Here is a 23,085-nt window from a genome sequence, read left to right on the forward strand (position 1 = left end):
GGCCACTGATGGAGCTGCATGCATTACATGTGGCCTTTTTTAATAAAGCTAACAAAATTAGGAACGTTCTCTTTTTTCTGCATTTTGGCACGTTGAAGTAGACCTACCAACACCTTATTTCAACATCTTTTTGCCACAAGGTCATTAAGAACATGTAAATGCATTTGCACATTCAGTTAGAAAATCAACATGTTTCGTTCAAATTCAAATGATGGACGAAAAATATTGAGACGATTTGACACAATCATGTTTATTCAACATGATTGTATCACCAATCGGCATAGACATTTGGGTGGAATATAGAAAAACATTAACGCTGTTGAGACCTATTTACGTTATCATAAAAAGGAAATGTGTCACAAATAAGCCTATATGTAAATCTCCCAAACTTGCTGATTGATAGCAACAATGTTTTGTAAATAGGACTATTAACAGACTTTCTGGCCTTAAAACCATAAAACAAATAACAGACTGTAGATAGGCTGTAGCATGTGTCAAGCTAGCAAAATATTAACTTAAAAAATGTAAACCTTTAACTTAAATATCAGTCTATGTTTGGTTAAACCGAATTCAGCAAAGAGCTCAACATGAAAACACGAAGCACATAAATTGAGTCTGGACGTTCTAGTCGTTTTAGAAAGCGGCTCTTCACGAGCACTTGAGGGCGCTCTAAGTCTATGAGTAAGGCAGCCTCGTAGTCCATACATGTTGTCTAAAACTTAATGGTGGCGGTGAGATGGAACCATGGCTTTTGCCAACATTGCGCATAAGAAATCCTCAGTTATGTTAACCAATAGCCTACTGAACTGATGGTAGGCCTACCTTAAACAACACCTTCAATCGCCTATGGAAATGACACATTTCTAAAAGATTCGAGGTGAACTCGGATCGGTTCTGTCATGGGCTTAGTAAATCAAAGATCCGATGGTTTGATTCTTGTTTTAAATGCACTCACGCTAGGCCTACACTGTAGCTAAATTATAATGATTGTCATATTCATCATTCACTCTGTGTTGTCGCCAGTAAAATGATCATTGTGAGTTTGTCCTGAACCGAAGTAGAGGGAGGAGAGATGGGCCGTGCTCTGTGCTGACGTGAGAGCAGAGAGTGAGAGAGGGAAAGAGAGGGAGGGAGGAATGCGCCGCTAATGAGAAAACGGACCGCCGCCGAGCACGCAAGATCGGACAGCAAAGGAGAGGGGGGAAAACGTGAAATGGTCTAAATAGCAAGAAAAAGAAGCAAGGGGAGGTGGTGTGCGACCGAACAACCGTAAACATTCGTTTGGAGGATTATAATAACGTGTTACCTGGTGACTCAAATTAACCCAGGGTTTTTGATGCTGTCCACACGGAAAATTGAGCTAACGGACTAGCTGGTCTGGTAAACCATGCAGAGGTTTCTCCTCCTGAGTTTGGCATTGAGTTTTCGCTATGGTAAGAGTTCTGTTTTCGTTCTTAATCGATTGCACACTAATACTGTGTGAAAAAAAAACGTTTTATACTTGATGAGAGAAAGAAAAGTTAGATTCGCTTCGGTTAGTTGGTGTGTGTGTGTAGGTGTGTTTGTGCGTGTGTGTTAGTGTGTGTGTGTATGTGTGTGCACGCGCGCACATATGTGCAAGCCACAGAGAGATGCTCTCTTTTTCTGCGTTGCCTCCCAGGCCAGGAGTTATCATTATGCGCCGCAGTGTGAATGGATTTCCATAGGTGTGAGCTTGCCTGTGTATTGCCTGTGTATATGTGTGTGAGTGCGTGCATGTTTGCCATGATCATGGCCTGATTCACACAATAACCTGTCCGACTAAACGACCTTAGTTTTGCCTTGGTGTCTATTGCCGCAAAATTCAAATAGCATATATAGGCTACTGGACGTGACTTGAATGACTGCTCTCCCGAACGTGATCCATAGGCTACATTCTAATTGGATCGGAATAGGCAATCGTTCGTGCCGTCACTTTGACATTTTGTAATCTTAATAGTTGAGCTTGAGGGATCTCTCACACACACGCGCACATACAAGCACGCACGCACACACCAAGGCTATTAAAGACAGTCTCTTGCCTGCCACGCGCAGCTGCCGCTCCTATGCATGCGTCCTGCTCTGGCGCGTGACACAAAGGTTGGACTAATTACCGTTATTTTAATATATATAAAATGGCATGGGCGTTAGTTTGAAATACAGACATAAGTGATGTGTCCCATGTGATGCATATAGGCCTATTCCATATCTGTACGATGACAGCTGTGATTTTAGGTGTAATGGAGTTGCTAGGAAACAAGTGCTCGGGTAGCCTTACCAAGAACATGATTCCTTAAGCTACCTGTTTGATTACAACATCACTGCCTGTTGTGCTCGAGCATGTAGGCAAACCGTTTCATTGTCTACTCTGTGACAAAAAAAAGCGTGTGTGCGCAAACTGGCAAAGGCGCGCGCTTGTACAGTCTACTGACCAGACCGCTCGGCCACTTTATCATAGGTAGGGGGCGTGTTTGAAAGGTATGTAAAGGATGATGTCACCCAAGGCTCTTTGTGTTCCGTTCCCTCGTGCACGCCACATGCACATTTACGATTCGGAGCCGGTTGACACGCAGTAGGCTACTGACAATAGTAATCCTCCCATTTTGGGAAATTGTGGTTTTAGTCAGACAACACACTCAATCGAAGGAGGGACTAGACTTAATGCTAACGAATTAACTTTAAAAAACTCACATGACAATGAGAAAGCCAGCCACAGAGCCACACGTACATGTTTACTTATGTTATAAAAACCATCATCCTCATTGTCACATGGGAATGCTGATGTGTCCACTACTCTCAAGTTGGCCCCTAACATGACCAATTCAAGCTGTTAGATGCTTGATAGACATCTGCAGACATCCCCTTTGTGTCTCATATTCATCCTGTCATCCTCAGTACATATACCCACAGCACATTTCCAAGTACAGTTTAACATAGGGAGTCAGGTGGCTGAGTGGTTAGGGAATCGGGCTAGCAATCTGAAGGTTGCCAGTTCGATTCCCGGCCGTTCAAAATGACGTTGTGTCCTTGGGCAAGGCACTTCACCCTACTTGCCTCAGGGAAATGTCCCTGTACTTACTGTAAGTCGCTCTGGATAAGAGCGTTTGCTAAATGACTAAATGTATATGTAAATGTAACATAGGACTATCTTCATACAAAGGCACTACAGTCTACAGATTCCAGATCAGTCCATGTAATGAGTAATGTAGCATTTATCTTTTGAATAGTCCATTGTGAAAAGCATTTTGAGTGGACAGTCTTGCAACAATGCATCTTGGTGTTGCTACTATACCTTAGACCGCCTGAAATGCTGACTCCAACAAAACATTCCATGCAGGTACAGCATGTGTCAGCCAGTCACAATGGACTGACCACATTCTGGACATTATGGCCAAAGACATTTCCCTAGATACACGCCTATTCAATCCTTGAGTCCAGGCCTGCATATGTAGAATCATTCTTCTGTGAAAATGCTAACTGGTAGTCACATAGTTACTACTCTGTGTTGGTATGAAAATTGCACGAACAAATGCCTTTGTTTACATCTGTGTTCACCCTTTCCTTATCCGTTCGTGTGCTCCTTTCTCCAATCTATTCCAAGAATGTCTTGAATTTCTGCCATATTGTGGCTTGTTGTTTATACCTGGAGTAAATAATAATAACTTCACAATGTTCAACATATTAAAATACAAAAACAACTTACAAAATATTAACTAAATTAATGCCTTGTGTTTAGATAGTACGACAGCCTCCATAAAAATGATTCTATGATAATACCTTTAGTGTTTTTTTGATTTTTTTTGTTTGTCTTTGGTCTCCAAGTAAACAATATGACGTATTTTAAATAGTAAAACTAACCCTAATAAATAGGATTGTGGATAGGATTGTCATTGGTTTTAGTCAGGCCATACCACTGGATTTGACTAAATGTGTCCTTTTACATCCCATCTGACTGAATCTATCGGTCTTGTTTTCAAACTGTGGCTCCAGTTTTTTTCCGAGAACCAATTTAGGATGGGGGAGGGGTGACCAAAAAAAGTTGTTTTGGGTGAAGGGGAGTGGGGAGGTTGCACTCTTACAAGCAGGTGGGTGAAATAGGGGGGGGGGGGCAGATTGAGAGCAACTAGAGTTTTTTGAGGAGGGTGGTGGGGGTGGTAGCCGACTCGGGGGTTGGGAGATGAAAAGAATGAGAGCGAAAAAGCGAAGGAGAGAGAGAGAGAGGAGGGGTTGTGGTTAGGGGGCCGGGGGAGAGAAAGGGACGATTACTCAAGCCTGACTGGTTCCTCAGTAGGGACAGCAGAGCTGTTCATTCAGACAGAATATGGAAGAGAGGGTTCAAAGGCTATATACTCAAATCAGACTGATTTAACCCACATCTAAGACAACCCCGCCAGCTCCAGGGTCCTTTAAGATGCCTTCTGCACATGCCCTGCCTTGGCATACCCTAGTAATTGGGATTAATGGCTGCTAAAAATCATCTCTGTCTCATCATCTCCCTACATATCCCTCTGTCTCTCCCAGCATTTTTCTCTTCTCTGTGTCCTTATATATTTGTTGTCCTTCTTTCTGCTTGCTAAGATCAATTCTCCTACTTGAATCTCCTCTCTCTCTCTCTCTCTCTCTCGCTCTCTCTCTCTCTCTCTCTCTCTCTCTCTCTCTCTCTCTCTCTCTCTCTCTCTCTCTCTCTCTCTCTTCTCACTCTTTGTCCCCATCCTGTACTTTTTTCCTCTTCAAATCCAACTTTTCTAGTCTTTTACCTCCTCACTCCCTTTCCATCCTCTCCTCTCCTTTTTTCTTTCTCTTTCTCTTGTTCTCTCTTTCTCTTTCTGTCTTTGACTTGTCCTCCTCTCATTGTCTCCATTTCTTTAACCCTCCCCTCTCTCTCTTTTCCTCTCTGTCATTCTCTCTCCTTCTCTCTTTCTCCCCCTTTTCTTTCTCCATCTCTAATAAGTTCCAGATGTGGTTCTTGCATTCCTCTAGTCAGTGGAGAGGGAGAGGGGGAGGGGGGGATCAGGAGGGGAAGCACATGAATTAAAACAGGGAGCACATGATGAGGAAGACGAGCCTGTAGACACTACCACACACACATACACACAAAAGCACTAACTGATGAGTTTCACTGCTGTTGGGGCAGGGGCTGATTTCTTTCACCCTCAAAGGTTTTGGTACATTCCCCCCTCCACTTTTGTCACCCACACCCCTCAGTACACACACACATACACACACGGCTTCCGAGCTGTACCCCCCTCCCCCTGTAGGAATGTGGCTGATGCTGATGATGTCATTTCATTTCTGGCTCTCCGAGTTTCTCTTTGAGAGGGAGAGAGGACAGAGATTTGTGTCTCTTCATCCGTCTCCTTCAACCATAACAACATTACTGTCGGACATCCAACTAATCAGCTTAAAGTTGCTCCCCCACAATGTTAGCCACCTAGTTATTTATCCTGTAAAAGCAAACTGCAGAAACAGTTAAGAGCAGTCTGTATTTATTTAGTTATCATGGTAAAAACATGCATTAGCTGTCTTACTGAATTACCTCAAAACATTTTGCCACAGCATTTTTTACTTGCAATAAATTATGTTATTTTACTGTATGCACATGATGGTGATATAGAGGTTTTGCATGAATATTACATTGCCTGGAGGTCAAGGCCATGGTTTATATTGGGCAGTCTGTGACAGATGACATTGCAAGAGGCTACAGTACATACCAATAAAATTCGATGGAGTTGAATTAAACTAGACCTTGGAGAATGTGATTTATGACGACATTTGAAAAATAACAACTTACGCATACCAAATCAGTGTTAACCCAAATTCTGGGTATAGACGCGGTGTTGGTGGGTTAAGCTAAAAGCCTGTTCTCTTAAACCTGTGGCTGAATGATAATTCAGTTCAATAAGGTTTAGTCGGGTCAGCACTCCAAATCAATTAGAGACCACTGTCATGAATTATTGATTTATGTCATGACATTGACTTTGCCAGCTAAAATCGGAAGAAATATATATCAGAGTACAACAAATGTAGAACTTAGCTATTCGTAATATATAAACATTCTGGACTGCTGATGTTCTTGTTAATCTTGGTCCAGTGGTCCCCCTTGGTTACTCCGGCGTGTTCTCTGTGCCCCTTATTCACTTGCTTGTTCTTACAAAGGAGCAATGGATTATTTTGAAGGAAGGGCTTTAGAATCCATTGGCATATTCATGTTCCCATAATGTGGCAGGCGCTTCGACCATGAATTATCATATTACCCAGCTCTGATCCCAGAGGTTGCCATGGCCACTGTGTCTATCATTGTGTCAGTGGTCCTCATTGGCTGTAGCCATGGTAACAATGTATCTAACAGAGGTTCAATACAAATAAAGCACTTCAGATGTGAAATACGTGTGTGAGAATAGCCCCAGAGAGTGCCAGAGAAAATGGCCAGACACACAAACACACACGCACACACGCGTACAGGAGGAACAAACGGACAGGCACAAAGAGCATAGACATTATTTTCCCTCCTTCCCTCCATTACCAAATAAATCTGTTTCTACAGCAGCCATTTTACCAGGGGTCTGCACGGGTAGAGGGAGTGAGAAATAAAAGACAGGGGGAATAATAAACCTTGGAGAGAGGAGAGGTAGAGGAATAGAGAATATGGATAGACATTGAGGGAGGGAGGTAGGGAGGGAGGGAGGGCAGCGATCATTTCAAAGTATGTTCTGGGCAGACAAAGGAAAGAAAGCATGAGACTGGGGGACCAGGCGACATAGAGATTCAGAAAGCGAGGGGTCGAGGAATAGTAGTCAGGGGGAGGACACCTAGGTAAGATGACAGAGAATCCGAAAGCGGGCCGACAATGCGGCAGACAAACAAAGGAGTCTCCCTCGTTCTCTTCATCTTCCCCCGTTTCCTTCGTCACCTCCAGAAGTCACCTTTGTGTTTGAGTGGCATGGTGTCAGCGATCTCAGCATGTCCCCTCCTTTCACTCCCACCGTTCTCTCCCTCCGTCCTATAGACCAGCATTAGCATGGAAATACATTTAGGGCCACTCTACTCAAGTCGCCATGTTGTCTACGTGACATACATACATACATACACAAGGAAATACCTAGAAACATACATAGGGACATTGTACCCCGATCCATCATGCCTCACTTTTCATCTGCCACCCTTTCTCTTTGTTCTCTCTCGCCTCACTTTTTTTCTCTGGGCCGTCTATACCGTGAACGTCCTCCATGCATTAAGAGGGGATGTCCGGGGGCAAAGAATGAATATTAAAGAACAACTTTAGAGGAGGACACAAAGAGAGAGGAGGACAGAGTTGGGTGGCCGCTGGACGATTCATCGAGAGGTGGAGGGAGGATGAGGTCATGATGGATGTTTCGAAGCGAATGGGTGTACCAAACTCAAGGGAGGATTTCGTCAGACACACACACGCGCGTGTGCAAACACACATACGGAAAACTTTTTTGTTGGGGGGGGGGGGGGGGGCAGTTACTTGGACGTCTGCTGTTGCTATGGTGACGCATGTCTATGATCCAAAGGAGGAGCGGGATTGGCCAGCGAGGAAAGAGGGAGAGAAAGGCAGAAGGACTTGTAAAGAGGGCGATAGAGGACTATATGGAGCAATAGATAGACGAATAACTCAATGTATTGATTAAAAGCGAACAGACGTTGCTTTATTGGCCCTAGTTTGTGGTCATGTGACTGATGCCATGCATAACATTTACAAATCAATCATGGTCGAGCGCACTAGGATTCCATAACATCATCTTTTTGTCACACAATAAGCAAGGAAATCTTGGATTTACAAGTTACGCAGCTATACATACAATATAGCAATGAAGAGAACATTTAAAACAAGCCCTTTTTAGTGATGCACTGTAGAATAGCTTTTTTTTTTCTTCATTTTTTTTTTTTCGATCAATTGTTTTATTACTTGCAAGTTATGCAACTACGTATGGTTTTACCTGTATGTGGAATACATGGATAATATGTCGTGCTAACAAGGCAGGGCCTTGTCTATGTGGTCCTGTCTGCCTGCATCTCTGTGGCTATGTTGACAGGGGTCGGTGTTGCTTTGTGTCTGGGTAGTCAGACTATGTCACCTGGTCTCCAGGGAGCAGGTTTCCTGCATCTTAACACTAATCCTAGACTGGAAAGCGTCCTCGTTGGACATTCCTATTGACCGTGTGGTTTTGTCTCGAGGCTGATGCACTGTAATCTGTGTCCACAAAACCACCTCTTTGTGTCTATTATATGGTTGGGGTTGGATGTGTGTGCGTGCGTGTGTGTTGACGGCGTATGGTAAGCCTAAGTGTTAAGGTTTCGGTGTCATGTGTTTATGTGTGTTTGTGTCTGCGCGCGTATGGGGGTGTGGGATGAAATTGCTTTGCTCTTGTAACTACATGTTTGTGCGGTCACGGTCACAGTTCTTTGTGACCATAGTCTTTGTACGGTCAGGGTGCTTGGAGTGTCTCAATGGTATCTAGGGGATCATTGACTCAGGGAAATCAGGACACTCTAAATTTGTCACTGCAGCATAACCCACATAATGAAAGAATACAAGGGCCCTCACTCTCACACACTCGCTCCTGTCGGCTCTCTCTCCATCTGCTCTCTATGTATAGCTTTGGAATTCTCTCCCTGTTCCTGAATCACACTCATATACACACACACATGATGAGTGTTCCGTAAGTTGAATTTCATCTAGAACAGTCTGTATTTTTTAAAATTCTCCCAACAGAGTCATGTGTCAAGGTAGTCCACCTCAGGCGGTTGTGTGTTCTCACCTGGTCCAGATGGTAAGGAAGTATAACCCCCCCTTCAGCAGTATGCAGTTTAGATCCTGTTAATGGTTTCATAGGAGGCAGTGAAGGGAATACCCTGTACAACTCTGTTGAAGGTAGAGGGGAACGATTGGCTTTCCCTGGGGCTATGTTGTTGTTTGTTGTTGGAACATTGTGATACACACAGTGGTTAGAGGACCTTCAAGGTTTGGAAATAATTGGATTTAATTGAGAAACATGGAGAATTTAGTAGTGTACAGAGTTGATGTATATTGCTAGTTTATGCAAATGTATCAAATCCCAATCTACACAGCATTTCATTAGGTGTCCCACCGGGTTCGGGTTTTGGGACCATTGCTTTTAATTCTGTTTTGTTACCCGAATGTAGTGCTCTACTACCGCCAAAGTACACATTATTATTTTTCTTATCTCCAGAATATTTCTATTTGACCCTGTTCCAATCATTATTGCTAGTGAAAGAACCTCTATGCATGACTGAGTTTTTACATGTTATGGGGAATGTCAGACCTCAGCAAATCTCCCCAATTCCATCAAGACTGGGGGAAGAATGCATGCACACATACGTGAACGAGGGAGAAAAAGAGAGCGAAGGGAAGGGCGTTTTGGAGAAAGAGTGACTCAGGGTCAGGGGGGGATGCACAGGCATATGGCAGTTGTTAAGAAAGTGAGAGAGATGGGGACCTTCAGAGGAAGGCTGGAGGGCTTGGAGCGAGCGAGGGTGGAGGAGTTGGTGAGAAAGAGGGAGAGGGGGAGAGAGGAGAGAAAGAGAGAGAGAGAGACAGAGAGAGAGACAGAGAGAGAGAGAGAGAGAGAGAGAGAGAGAGAGAGAGAGAGAGAGAGAGAGAGAGAGAGAGAGAGAAAGGAAGGGTGAGAAGACAGATGATGAGGCCGAGGTAAGAGAGCAGCAGAGGAAGAGAAGGAGGGAGAGAGAGGAACGAGAGCGGGGTTGAGAGAGAGGGGGGAACAGAGAGAGTGTGAAGCAAGCAGAGGAGGGAAAGAACTGAGCGAAAGGGAGAGAGTGCTGGAGGGCTGATATTTAATGTGATAAATGAGTTGTGACAGTTCGCCTCCAACCCCCTACAACCAGAAACTGGGAGGAAGACCACAGAAATAGAAAGCAGCATGAGTAAAAGACATATACAACATTTTATATGTGTACAGAAGAAATAGGAAGCAAGAGCGAAAGAAAGGGGAAAAGAAAGGGGAATGCAGAGCCAAAGAACAACAAGCGAGGCAGAAAGCCGACGGCGATTGTCATTCTTCCATTGTTTAGGTGTCATTTCACGAGGAACAGTTAATTATGATGTGTCATTGCACAGCGTAGAACAAAACCCCCTTTTCTTGTGGGACACTTGGTCAAAACACTTGAGACGAATGCCGTTTTATCTGAGGAGAACAGTGGAGACGAATCTTTTCACTCTTTCTGTTTCTCACACACACACACTCTTTCTCTCTCTCTCTCTTAACTAGCGGACGGGTAGACAATGACATCCACTGTAGTTGGTGGGGAGGGGAGGCCTGGGAAATGACTCATAGCCAGAATGGAATGAGGGGTAAGAGAGGAGGAGAGAAGGAGAAAGAGAGAAACAAAGATAGAAAGAAGGGAGTGAAGAAAGAAAGGCATGAGAGAGGGAGAGAGAGAAAGTAGGGTGAGAGCCCTCGGGTCGTGAGTCTTCGCGTCTGATCTCTTTCCGTCTTTATTCTCTCACTCCCCCTGACTCAGCAGCTCAACTCCTTCAGTCTTCTCTCACCCACTTTTCTCAATCTGTCGTTCTTTTATCCCTTTCTCTTGAACCTATCTCGGTGTATTGTTCAACAGCAGCAGACATGCTATCATGTCCCTGTGGCTTGTCCACTCCGCTGTTGATGGGAAACCAGTTTTAATCAATCAAGCCACGAAACCCACAGAAATGTTTCGCTTTTGGTATGTGTGCAATTACGCCTTGTCTTTCCAATCTGTATATCAATGACTGGGTCCTCCTTTATTTTGTTCTTTTTTACAGTTGCAAACACAGTAGCAAACACTTTCATCCAAAGTGACGTACAAATACAGTACAAAAAAAGTTGTCTTTCTCCGTCTCTCTCTATATCCAGAATATATATACAGTGCCCTCCAAAAGTATTGGAACAGTGAGGCCAATTCCTTTATTTTTGCTGTAGACTGAAAACATTTGGGCTTGACATCAAACGATGAATGTGAAACCAGAGATCAACGTTTCAGCTTTTATTTCCAGGTATTTACATCAGGATCTGATGCACAAATTAGAAAATATCACCTTTTTGTTCGAACCCACCCATTTGTCACGTGAGCAAAAGTATTGGAACATGTGACTGACAGGTGTGTTTTGTTGCCCAGGTGTGTCCTATTACATACATTATTCAATCAATAAATACCACTGAATGTCTACACTCAGGTTCAGATTGGGTAAGATAGGTTTTGTCTATGCAGACTGTATTCAGAGGTGAAAACAACATGAAAACCAGAGCGCTGTCTTTGGGTGAAAAACAAGCAATTGTGAGTCTTAGAGAAGATGGAAAATCAATCAGAGCCATTGCAGAAACATTGGCCATAGCCAGTACAACCATTTGGAATGTCCTGAAGAAGAAGAAAACTACTGGTGTACTAAGTAACAGACGTCGAACAGGTAGACCAAGGAAAACATCAGCAGTTGATGACAGAAACATTGTGAGAGCTGTAAAGAAAGACCCTAAAACAACTGTTAGTGAGATCAGCAACAACCTCCAGATGGCAGGAGTGAAGGTATCACTATCTACTGTTCGCAGAAGACTTCATGAACAAAAGTACAAGGGCTACACCAGAAGATGCAAACCACTCATTAGCAAGAAGAATAGGAAGGCCAGGCTGGAATTTGCCAAAAAGTACAGAGATGAACCTCAAAAATTCTGGGACAAAGTTTTATGGACTGATGAGACAAAGATTAACTTTTACCAAAGTGATGGAAAGGCTAAAGTTTGGAGAAAGAAAGGAACTGCTTATGATCCCAAACACACAAGCTCATCTGTGAAACACGGTGGAGGTAATGTCATGGCTTGGGCTTGCATGGCTTCTTCTGGGACGGGCTCATTAATCTTCATTGAGGATGTAACACATGATGGCAGCAGCAAAATGAACTCGGAAGTCTACAGAAACATTTTGTCTGCCAATTTAAGGAAAGATGCAACCAAACTGATTGGCAGAGCCTTCATCATGCAGCAAGATAACGACCCAAAACACACTGCCAAAACAACAAAGGAGTTCATCAGGGGCAAGAAATGGAAGGTATTAGACTGGCCAAGTCAATCTCCAGACTTAAACCCTATAGAGCATGCATTTTACCTGCTTAAGAGGAGACTGAAGGGAGGAACCCCACAAAACAAACAACAACTGAAAGAGGCTGCAGTGAAAGCCTGGGAAAGCATCAAAAAGGAAGAATGCAAAAGTTTGGTGACGTCAATGGGTCACAGACTTGCTGCAGTTATTGAAAGCAAAGGATTTGCAACTAAATATTAAGTCTTATTCACTTAAATATGTTTTAAGTATATCTGTTCCAATACTTTTGATCACATGACAAATGGGTGGATTCAAACAAAATGTGATATTTTCTTAGTTGTGCATCAGATCCTGATGTAAATACCTGGAAATAAAAGCTGAAACGTTGATCTCTGGTCTCACGTTCATTATTTGATGTCAAGCCCAAATGTTTTCAGTCTACAGCAAAAATAAAGGAATTCGCCTCACTGTTCCAATACTTTTGGAGGGCACTGTATATGATTTCTAAGTATGTCTCCCCTAACCCTTGTCTCTCCTTCCTTTCTCCTTTAGTGTGGGCAGCGCGGTTCTCTCAGGAGCCAGCGGACCAGTCCGTGGTCAGGGGTCAGAGGGTGATACTGTCCTGTGTGGTCTTTAACTACTCGGGCATCGTGCAGTGGACCAAGGATGGCCTCGCCCTCGGCATAGGAGAGGATCTCCGGGGTGAGCCTCCACACCCGTCCGCTGTCTTTCCTCCATCCTCGCTCTTTTCTTCCCTCCCGTTTTTTTTGTTGTTTGTGCCTCCGTTCTTGTCAACGCCCCTCCTTTCCCCCCACCGTTTCTTTCTCTCGTTCTCTCCGCAGACTTTTCTTCCCTTCCTCGTTTGTCTTCCACCTCTCTCTCTCTCTCTCTCTTTGCCGCTGTTCATGCTCAGCCCCCTGCTCGTTCTTCATTCGCTCTCCCCCTTTTCCTTCCCTCCTCTGCTTGCTTCACACTCTCTCTGTTCCCCCCTCTCTCAAAACCCCGCTCTCGTTCCTCTCTCTCCCTCCTTCTCTTCCTCTGCTGCTCTCTTACCTCGGCCTCATCATCTGTCTTCTCACCCTTCCTTCCTTTCTCTCTCTCTCTCTCTCTCTCTCTCTCTCTCTCTCTCTCTCTCTCTCTCTCTCTCTCTCTCTCTCTCTCTCTCTCTCTGTCTCTCTCTCTGTCTCTCTCTCTCTCTGTCTCTCCTCTCTCTCTCTCTTCTCTCTCTCTCTCTCTCTCTCTCTCTCTCTCTCTCTCTCTCTCTCCTCTCTCTCTCTCTCTCTCTCTCTCTCTCTCTCCCTCTCCTTCTCTCTCTCCCCCCCTCTTCTCCTTTCAATCATATTGTTACTGTAATGGTCCAGTGCTCCAAGCCAAAGCTTTTAAATAGAAACATGTGAATGAACACTGGGTGCCTCACATACGCACACACACATATAGACAGACACACACACACACACAAACACACACACAGGCTTCATCTCTGTCTCTCTCCCTGCCCTCCCTCTCTCTGCCTTTCATACGCCTTGGCTCTTTCAACATTTCACATGCAAATACACGCGTGGAAAGCACACATGCAAACAGTCACAAGGACACACAAGGTTAACTCAGCCAACACTGACTTCTGAAGCCTGAATGGATTTCAGGAGCAGTGCAAGGGTTTACTTGAGATGTATGTATAGGTGGAAGACATGGCATATGCATTAGACCTTCCGGCAACGTTGAAGAGCATTGTCGTAACGCTTCCATTTTCCCCCATGCCGGGGAAAGAGAGCAAACGTGCCCCCTAATGGCGAAAGAGAAATACAGCAGCACAGCTGTGTGTGTGAGGGGGATGGGGAAGCAATCGAGTGTGTGTCGTTTCGACACAAGTGTATGTACGAGCGTGTGTATGCATGTGTGTGTTCCCAGTGCAGCCCCGGCTATTTTCTCTTTGGGTTGTGTGTGTGTGTGCGTGTGTGTCTGACTGTCTGGATGTCTCCACAGCTTGGCCTAGGTACCGTGTGATGCGTGTGTCAGACCTGGGTCAGTACAACCTGGAGATCCTCTCCGCTGACCTGTCTGACGACTCCCTCTACGAGTGCCAGGCCCCAGATGCTGCACTGCGCTCCAGAAGAGCCAAACTCACCGTACTCAGTAAGCCTGTGTGTGTGTGTGTTTGTGTGCGTGTATATATTAGAAACCAAACATTGAGAGAGAGAGAAACATCGAGAGAAAGTGCGTACAGCACATTTATGTCCTGCGTTTGTTTGTGCGCCGTTCGACAGCACGCTGTGTACGTGTGGCCCGCACATGCCCTTCCGTCTGCATAGAGGAGGCATTGACGTGCATGCCACGCGCATACATGCGTAACGAGTGGGTGCGCCGCGCACGCTCGCGTACGTAACTTGGGACGTGTGTCGGTGTGTTTGCTGTCGTCCAGTCCCCCCAGACGAGCCGGTGATAGACGGGGGTCCGGAGGTCCTGCTCAACGCCGGGGAGTCGTACAACCTGAGCTGCGTATCCCGGGGGGCCAAGCCCCCCTCCATGATCGAGTGGCTGAAGGACGGGCTGCCCGTGGAGGGGGCCGTCGGCAACACGGTGAGCTAGCGACGCACGTCTAACACGCGCGCCGCGTAGGACGGACACAGGCACGAACCTCAGCACGTGTGGCCCACACGCGCACACGCGCGTTAACGTTAATAGCGTCGGAAGTGCTCTTTCTCATAAATGAGCTGACCTTTCTGTTCTCTCTCTCTCTGCCCTCCTCTCCTTGTTTGTCATCCTCCCTCCTTCCTTGCTCCCTCCTTCCATTCCCCCTCCTACCTCGCTCTTCACCCCCCCCCTCCCACCCCTTCACCGTTTCGCCCGCTCATTCCCCCCCCCGCTCACCTCTACACACACACACACTCCCCCAGGAGGTGTTGCCAGACAGGAAGAGGGTAACCACGCGTAGCTTCCTGCCGATCCACCCCGTCGACACAGACACAGGGAGGAACTACAGCTGCGTGGCCACCAACCTGGCCGTGCCTACCGGCAAGCACACGACCGTCACCCTCAACGTTCACCGTGAGTAGGGGACGACGAGTGAGCGTTACGGTTAAGGTTGGGGTTAGCGCTAGGCCTTTTCTTACGGGTTACGGTTGCGGTTGTTTAAGGGAATTATGGCAAGGTGTTTTTGTGTCAGTATTTTTTGTTGTTGCTGCAACTAGCACCTCATAATAGCTCTCTGTTGGTTGTTTGGTCCACAAACATTTGATGTGCCTACTTGGTCCTCACAGCTATTATGAATTTGTGCTTTTTGTGGTTGTGAAGGTTCGGTTTTTCACATTTTAAAATGAGGTTCACAATCCAAAAGTTTGCAAGACGATTACAAAAGAAGTCTCAAGTATACCATCAGTTCAGACCTTGATTCTACCAGATATTGAGCTTATCTCACATGACTCATGAACTGATACTGTTTCAATGTGAATGACCCTGGGTGACTGTGTGTGTTTTGGTCTTCAGACCCCCCCACAGTGACCCTCTCCATCGAGCCACGCTCAGTCCTGGAAGGGGACAGAGTCACCTTCACCTGCCAGGCCGCCGCTAACCCTCCAATAATGGGCTACAGGTCTGAATAACTCAGACACACTATTATCCCTAACCTTGACTAGGTTTATCACTACCAGTCACTGTGTAGCAGTGTATTTTCTTCCATTCAAGATGATAAGCGATAACACGATAAATACGATTTGTTTAATATGGCCGGTGTTCGTTTACGAATTTCCACCGTAGGTGTGTCACCATATGGATACACAAAGTAAGGATGTAGTGGTGATTTTTGTCTCAAACTTGCCGTCTTATTTCTTTCTCAGCTGGGCGAAGGGGGGTGTCATTCTCCAGGGGGCGAGGGAGAGTGTGTTCACCACCAAGGCTGACCACTCCTTCTTCACGGAGCCGGTCTCCTGTCTGGTGTTCAACGCCGCGGGCAAAACCAACGTCAGCATCCTGGTCGACGTCCACTGTGAGTTGGAAGACGGCTTCAGTTCAGGCAGTTTTTGTCTCTCTCGCCTTTCTCTCCCCTCCCTCCTCTCTCTCTCTCCCTCTTCTCTCTCTCTCCCCCTTTCCCTCATCATTTCTCCTCTCTCTCGCTCGCTCTCTCTCTCTTTCTCTCTCTCTCTCTCTCTCACACACTCTCTTATATTGCCTGTTTTTTGAAAAGGCAATGTGCGCACGTACACAGGATACACATTCGTGGATGAGCCACATGTACACCCTAACGCACCATACCGCTCTCTCTCCCCAGTCGGCCCCATCTTGATAGTTGAACCCAAGCCGGTGACTGTGGACATGGACTCTGATGTCACCCTCAACTGCAAGTGGGCCGGCAACCCTCCCCTCACCCTCACCTGGACTAAGAAGGGCTCCAACATGGTGGGAGTCATAAACCTCTGCCCCTGCCACTCTCTGTTTGTTCACGACAAATATGATTTGAGTAGCTCTTTTTTATAAGCAATGTCACAAAGGGCTTTGCATGTGCCCTCAGAACTGCACCTCCAGCAACCCTCTCTCTCCCCCCCCATGTGTCTCCGTATCTTTCTCCATTTTGCGAATGAATTGCCTCTTTTCTGCGTCTTTCCTTCTGGTTGACTGTCTGTCTCATCCTTTTCTTCTCGATCTAAAACTCGTTCTCTTTCCCTCCCCCCATCTCTGTCTGTGTCTCTCGCCCTCCTAGGTGCTGAGTAACAACAACCAGTTGTATCTGAAGTCCGTGAGCCAGGCGGATGCAGGCCAGTATGTGTGTAAGGCCATTGTTCCCAGGATAGGAGTGGGAGAGACCGAGGTCACACTCACTGTCAACGGTCAGTAACTTGAAACGTTATTATCTCAATGATATTACTATTGGTCAGTTGATAGAGTTGAATTTCTAATGTGTGTTAGTGCCAGTGTTTAGTTGTAGATTGCAGGTTGTCACTGTCAGAAAGCGTACAGGAAACAGCATATAACATAAAGGGACAGAACAGACATGGTTTCAGTCCTGTTCTTCCACACAGTGGTTAAGAGTAGTCTTTCTGTCTATTTCATGTTGTCTGTCTCTCTCCAGGCCCCCCTATCATATCCAGTGAGCCAGTCCAATACGCCGTGAGAGGGGAAAGAGGAGAGGTCAAGTGCTACATCGCTAGCTCACCACCCCCGGACAAAATAGTGAGTGAGCTCTTCCAAACTTTTGCGTACACAAACAGTACAACTGAATAAGAACACAATGGATATTTCTTTTTTTCTTGCCTTTGTAACTCCTTTTTGGTACAGCTTACTGAAGTAATTCATTTAATACTTGAGGAAACAATTGTAGGTGATCAACTGAGTTTAAATGCTTTGTTACATGCTTATCAATCTTTCACAAATGTTTCATGAATGCTTAACTAGCAGCACTCCAAGTAAAGGGTTGCCACCTGGAACATTACTCATGTCCTCGGTTGAATATACACTTAAGATTTGGTCCTCATACTTCTTCTCCAAGCTGTGACTCACCAAAGATCTTCTGGAATTTTCCAGTGACCCTTCAGATAAACAAACCAAACTCTAATGGCAACACTTAGTTCTAGTGTCCAGAATTCAGTTGACACTGTCTTGCCTTCTGTCAACTGTGGTCCAGACGAACTCAGTGTGTGCATGTTTTGTGATTGTGTGCATATGCATGTGTGTGGTGTACATTTGTGTGTGTGGGGGACAGTACTTTCCTCTGCAGCTTTGTTCAGTGAGCTTGATTCAGCCTGACTCAGCGGACTGGCTCTAATGTGGAGACAGAAAAAGATTTATAAAATATGAAGGGTAGGAAGGGAACAGTTGTCCCGGTAAATGCCACAGCTAGAGTTTCTCTTTTTCCACAGTAAATGGGCATATTACCGGAACATCTGGCCTTATGCATTTTTAACAGCTCTTGTACCTCATCCTGAATTATACAGCTGCTTTTAACAGCTTTAAAGTTGGGAAGTGTGCAAGATCCTTACCAACTCCCCAAACCCGCACCCCAGAATAGCCATAGCCGCAAATCTGTTGCGTGGTGTGTGAGATTCACACTTGGTGGGTTGTGAGCCGGTGTGAGCATAGTATTTTTTTAGGGGAATACGTCTCTTTCCACTGTGTGTGCGGTGCGTCGGAAAAGCAAGCCTGAGCTCCCCCGTGAACGTACCTCCAGCAGGCAGTCTGGGTGCGTCTAACTCCGGCGTGTGTCTCAGGTGTGGGCGTGGAAGGAGAACGTGTGGGAGAAGGAGAAGGGGACCCTGCTGGAGAGGTACACGGTGGAGCAGAGCAAGCCTGTCTCCGTGGGCGGGGGCGTCCTCTCCACGCTCACCATCAACAACGTCATGGAGTCCGACTTCCTGTCCACCTACAACTGCACCGCCTGGAATGCCTTCGGACCCGGGACGATGATCATCACCCTGGAGGAGACAGGTGTGGCCCAAATCACCCCGACCCCCCCCCCCCCCCCCCCCCCCCCTTCTAACCCGATCCTTCCTCCTGACACTATACACAGCCCTTCTAGATTCGTCTCGACGTAAATTGTACAGTAGGTTAAGCTATTTACATATATGTTCCATGAATGTACTATAGATGAAGAATGAGGGTGTATAATGCATCGACGAACACACATTAGTCTAATAGGGCAGATGGTTGCACCTATTTTATACGGTGCCCTTGACCTTTTTGCTATATTATGTGTTTTGTTAACCCTTCATTGCCCCTTCTCTCCATTTGCCCCTTTAACATCTCTCTGTCTCTCACACACACACACATCTCACTGTCCTTCTCTCTCTACATGCTCGTCTCTCCGTGTCTCTGTTGCCCATCTCAGAGGAGGTTCCAGTGGGGGTGATAGCAGGAGGGACGGTGGGCTGCACCATCCTCTTGTTCCTGTGTCTGCTGGTGCTGGTGCTCATCTTCTATCGGCAGCGCAAAGGCAGTGAGTTTGAGCCAACTCGTAGGGGGCCAAATGAGTCCAATCAGATCAAAACAAAGTGTCATACTCAGAAGAGGCAGGAGAGAATCTCAAAGGTTGAAGAATTCCTCGAGGAGTCATTTAGGAGGTTTTTCTGCAGTTGTAGGAGTTTTTAGGGGTAAAATATAGATTTTAGGAGATCAGAAACTCGCTAATCATAAAATTAATGGTGTTACAGTAAACTCCGCTGTGATTTGACCAATTTAGCTACATACTGACTAAGTATAACAGAAAATAAAACTTCCTTTAATTCACATACACAGAGTATGACCAACACTAAGTTACAGTACTCTTACCTTGAAAAGACGCACGTCTGTGTTCCCCTTAAACCCCCTGGATCATGCCTTGACAACACATGCAGGGAACAGATTTGTATCGATAGAAACTCCCGGGGTGTTGTGTTATCTGTATTCAACGGGGTGGAATTTCTCTTCCAGGTCGTCGCGGGGTCACGCTGGGTAAACCTGACATCAAGGTCGAGACAATAAACAAGGAGACCCACAGTCTGGAGGAAGACTCCGCCAGCGTCTCCACGGCATCACGCATGGTCAAGGCCATGTACTCGGTGAGTCGCCATGGTAACGCACCAGTGGGTTATGTTGTGTACATAGAAAGGGATATATATGAATCTCCGCTGGGTTCGAACGAAAGCATGTTTGTACAACCTCTAGAACACCATCTCTGAGAAACACTAAACGTCAAACCTTAACCCAGCTCCGGCTTTTCCTTTTCCTTCACTTCGATCTTATTGCTCTGACGTTTGAACACTTTTGGCGTTTTTCAACTCAAATCCGACCTGTCGTTTTCTTTCTTCCCCCTTTTTTTCTTCTTTTTTCCCCCCTTTTCTTCTTCCTCCCCCTCTCCCTCCCTCCCACCTTTGCTTTGCACTTCTCTCCCCCCCCCCCACTTTTGTTGTTTTTTTCGTTGTTTGACGGTTTAGTTTCTTCCCTCTGTGTCCTTCTCTCCTTCCAATCAGCCTTTTAAAGATGATATAGAGCTTAAACAGGACCTGCGGAGTGAAACGCTGGACACACGCCAGGAGTATGACCTCAAGGTAACACACACACACACCAACATCTTACTTGTACATTCAATTCAATACAAAATACAATTCCATCCTCATAGGGGTAGAAATGTGTGTTTACACAGAGGCTCAAACCAACAATACAAAACAAACAAAGGTGACCAACAATAGTATAAGTAAGAAAAAAAACACAACTGCTGTAGGAGACCTATTAAATGACATGACTGTCCAGACACAAAAACACACACAGTCCATCTCACAAGACCTGACATGTCTTCCTCTCTCTCCTTCCAGGACCCTACTAACGGCTACTACAACGTACGTGCCTCAACCCACGACGAGGGCCGACCTGCCTCTCGCTCCATGCACTACTCCGACTACCGGCCCTCCAACGCACCAGGGGGCGCTGCCTCCATCAGCAGCAGTGCCGGAGGCTCGGGGGCCACGGCCAGCGGTGGAGCCCCACCCGGGCCCCTGTCCACCCCAGGCCGGCCAGCCTGTTACGACCCCCGACCCCCGTCTAGACTCTCCCATAACAGCTACGCCCAGTTCAACACCTTCACCAGGGCCGGCCAGAGCCAGCAGCCCCCGCCTAACTCCGCCCCGCAGACCCCTGACTTCCCCGGAGACTGCAGCCTATTGGACAGCACTCCGCAGCTGGCCTATGACAACTACGGCTACCCCTCCCACTATCCTTACCGCATGGGCTTCGCCCCGCCCAGCCTGGCTCCTCTGGAGGCCGGCCCGTCCTATGAGATGTACGGGGTGGGACAGGGGGTGGGGCCAGGAGTGGGGGTGGGGCCTGGAGTGGGGGTTGGGGTGGGGCCAGCGGCCCCGTCGGGCTCAGAGACTGGACTGGGGAAATACGGTAGCTCCACCCGCTTCTCCTACACCTCGCAGCATTCTGACTACTCCCACAGCCGACACACGCAGAGGATGCAGACACACGTGTGAGGTGGACCTGTACCCACCATCCACACACACACGTTTATATAAAAGAGGGCGAGGTGGATCTCATACACACATTTACACGTTCGCGAGCACACACACACATGCATGCATACAAGTACGCACACACAGGCTCAGACACGTCAACAACCATAAACTTGTGCACATGCTCATGCACAAAGACACACAAAAACACATAGGAAAACATACCCAAGAGACGGGGGGGATGCGAGTACGAAAAAAGGTTGGTGAAAAAACAGAGAAAGTATTCTGGTGAGACAGGGAAGGGAATTCCTAATAATCTGGAATTCTCTAACTCCCAATGTGTTTCTATCGGAGCTCTGAAAGAGCAGATAGCGAAAGTCACAATCAGGACTAGGAAAAAGAGGACTAGGTAAAAACAAGAGATTTGATGTCTCATTTCATGAAATGATTAGCATATGCTATGAATTTAGATTATAACGACAAGAGGGAGTGTTTTTTCGACAGTTTATTCCATTATGTGATAAATGCTCAATATTAAAGCATATCACAGGAAATACTACGGTCAAATTTGGTATACCCTAATCAGTCGGAACCTCAAATGGTGGAGGGTCATTACTGTCCACCATTTTGTTATTTGTTTATGTTTTATGACGTGACCTTAGAGCACATATATATCCCTGAGTGCCCCACTTCAGTATTTGCCATGGTGCTGGTTAAGTGGGCTCATCGTTTTGCACTGCATTACAGTATTCATGCTTATAGACTTCCCTCATCTATATATCTGTATATGTCTCTTTCATTTTGCACACCAGACTAGAGCTTTGTATTCTATTTTTTAACGTTGCAGAATTATTTTTTTGTCATATTTGTCAAGGAAGTGTGTGGACCAAATGTTCAAACTTGAGAGTCTTAGCGTTCGGGGTGGGGGTGGAGGGTGGGGGGGATATTAAAATGCAAAGAAACATTAATGGAACTGAACCTGGACATGAAGGTGCCAACAGGACTCAGTCAAGGTTTTTGGGGCGGTATATTAAGAAAATCTTTGTGCCAAGTGTCCATGTTGTTCTTTATTTTAGACCTGGTGTCACAAGCATTTATATGCAGTAGAGATCATGGAGGTCCTTCAAGGAGCAGGTGGTGGGATGGGACGACCAAGGTGTCGGGGCCTTGAGGCAGCTTGGGCAGATGGAGATGAGAGAAGCAGGTCTGGTGACCCCTGCTGATACACAGGGAGAGATGTGGTGTGTGTGCGTGGGGGGGGGGGGGGAGGCGGGGGGATTTAGAACAGAGGGGCCTTAGGGTGACGTGTCGCTACTCTTCATCATTTCCCCCTCGCACACGCTCAGGCGACCGGCCAGAGAAGAATGTGTATGGAGAAGTTCAATGAAGGTTTGTCTTCAGTATTGCCATCGTGGTGTGTGATTGTGTATCTGAGAGAAAGAGAGAGAAAGCGTGAGCAGAAGTGTTTGTGTGTGTGTATGCTGGCACATCTATTTGTACAGGGTGTTTGTGTAGATGTGTGAGTAGACACGGTTATGTATGTAGAACATATACATACATACAGTACTCTACCTGCGTGTGTGCGTTACTCTTGTATGCATGTCAGCGTGTACCGTATGTGTGTGCATGTCTGTATGTGTTCACGTGCGCGAGTGTTTCAGTATTACAGTATGTCGATATCATTTCTCTCACAATCCTGTTACAATACTTTTATACCTCTGGTAGGACTGTATCCTGTATTATTGTGTCTTTGAATTTAGAAATCCAATGTTAATCTTATTGTACTGTTCTTCGTAGCAGAGAAAACTTTTCAAAAGATGTACAACAAAAGTTATCAAAATTTCATTTTTTTATTTCATTATCTTCAATATTTTTTAAAAATGGTATGTAATTATTTTTCCACAGTATTACAGAAATAAAAAAGCACTGTTTTTTAGAAAAAATATATATGCATTTTGCGTGTAATGATTTTTGTTGGATTTTGTCGTGTAAACCAAACAGAGGGAAATTGGTTCCAAAACACAAACATTTCGCCACAAAAAAAAATCTTTTTAGTTTATACATTGTATTTGTGTAACTG

General features: G+C 45.9%; 1 protein-coding gene across 2 annotated transcripts; it reads left to right on the plus strand.

The window, feature by feature from the left end:
- Positions 1-1,127: 1,127 nt before the first annotated feature.
- kirrel1a (kirre like nephrin family adhesion molecule 1a) lies at positions 1,128-22,943 on the plus strand. Of its 2 annotated transcripts, none has more exons than XM_047049109.1 (15): positions 1,128-1,433; positions 12,643-12,792; positions 14,074-14,223; positions 14,510-14,667; positions 14,985-15,135; positions 15,574-15,679; positions 15,924-16,072; positions 16,355-16,482; positions 16,784-16,910; positions 17,153-17,253; positions 18,288-18,504; positions 18,905-19,012; positions 19,486-19,613; positions 20,025-20,102; positions 20,367-22,943. In XM_047049109.1, the coding sequence occupies exons 1-15, from the start codon at positions 1,388-1,390 to the stop codon at positions 21,024-21,026; spliced, it is 2,457 nt and encodes an 818-aa protein (XP_046905065.1). In that variant the 5' UTR covers positions 1,128-1,387; the 3' UTR covers positions 21,027-22,943. The 2 variants fall into 2 exon arrangements, with proteins under 2 accessions (XP_046905065.1, XP_046905066.1); XM_047049110.1 differs by having other exon boundaries at positions 18,905-19,009.
- Positions 22,944-23,085: the final 142 nt, after the last annotated feature.

This window comes from Hypomesus transpacificus, chromosome 25, assembly GCF_021917145.1.
Source record: "Hypomesus transpacificus isolate Combined female chromosome 25, fHypTra1, whole genome shotgun sequence".
Classification (NCBI taxonomy): Eukaryota; Metazoa; Chordata; class Actinopteri; order Osmeriformes; family Osmeridae; genus Hypomesus; species Hypomesus transpacificus.

Excerpts from the sequence above, each read along its gene's own strand:
- kirrel1a (XM_047049109.1), top strand. The coding sequence starts at position 1,388 with ATGCAGAGGTTTCTCCTCCTGAGTTTGGCATTGAGTTTTCGCTATG. Across the intron at positions 16,483-16,783 it reads CTAAGAAGGGCTCCAACATG|GTGCTGAGTAACAACAACCA; the intron begins GTGGGAGTCATA and ends TCGCCCTCCTAG. Across the intron at positions 20,103-20,366 it reads GCCAGGAGTATGACCTCAAG|GACCCTACTAACGGCTACTA; the intron begins GTAACACACACA and ends CTCTCCTTCCAG.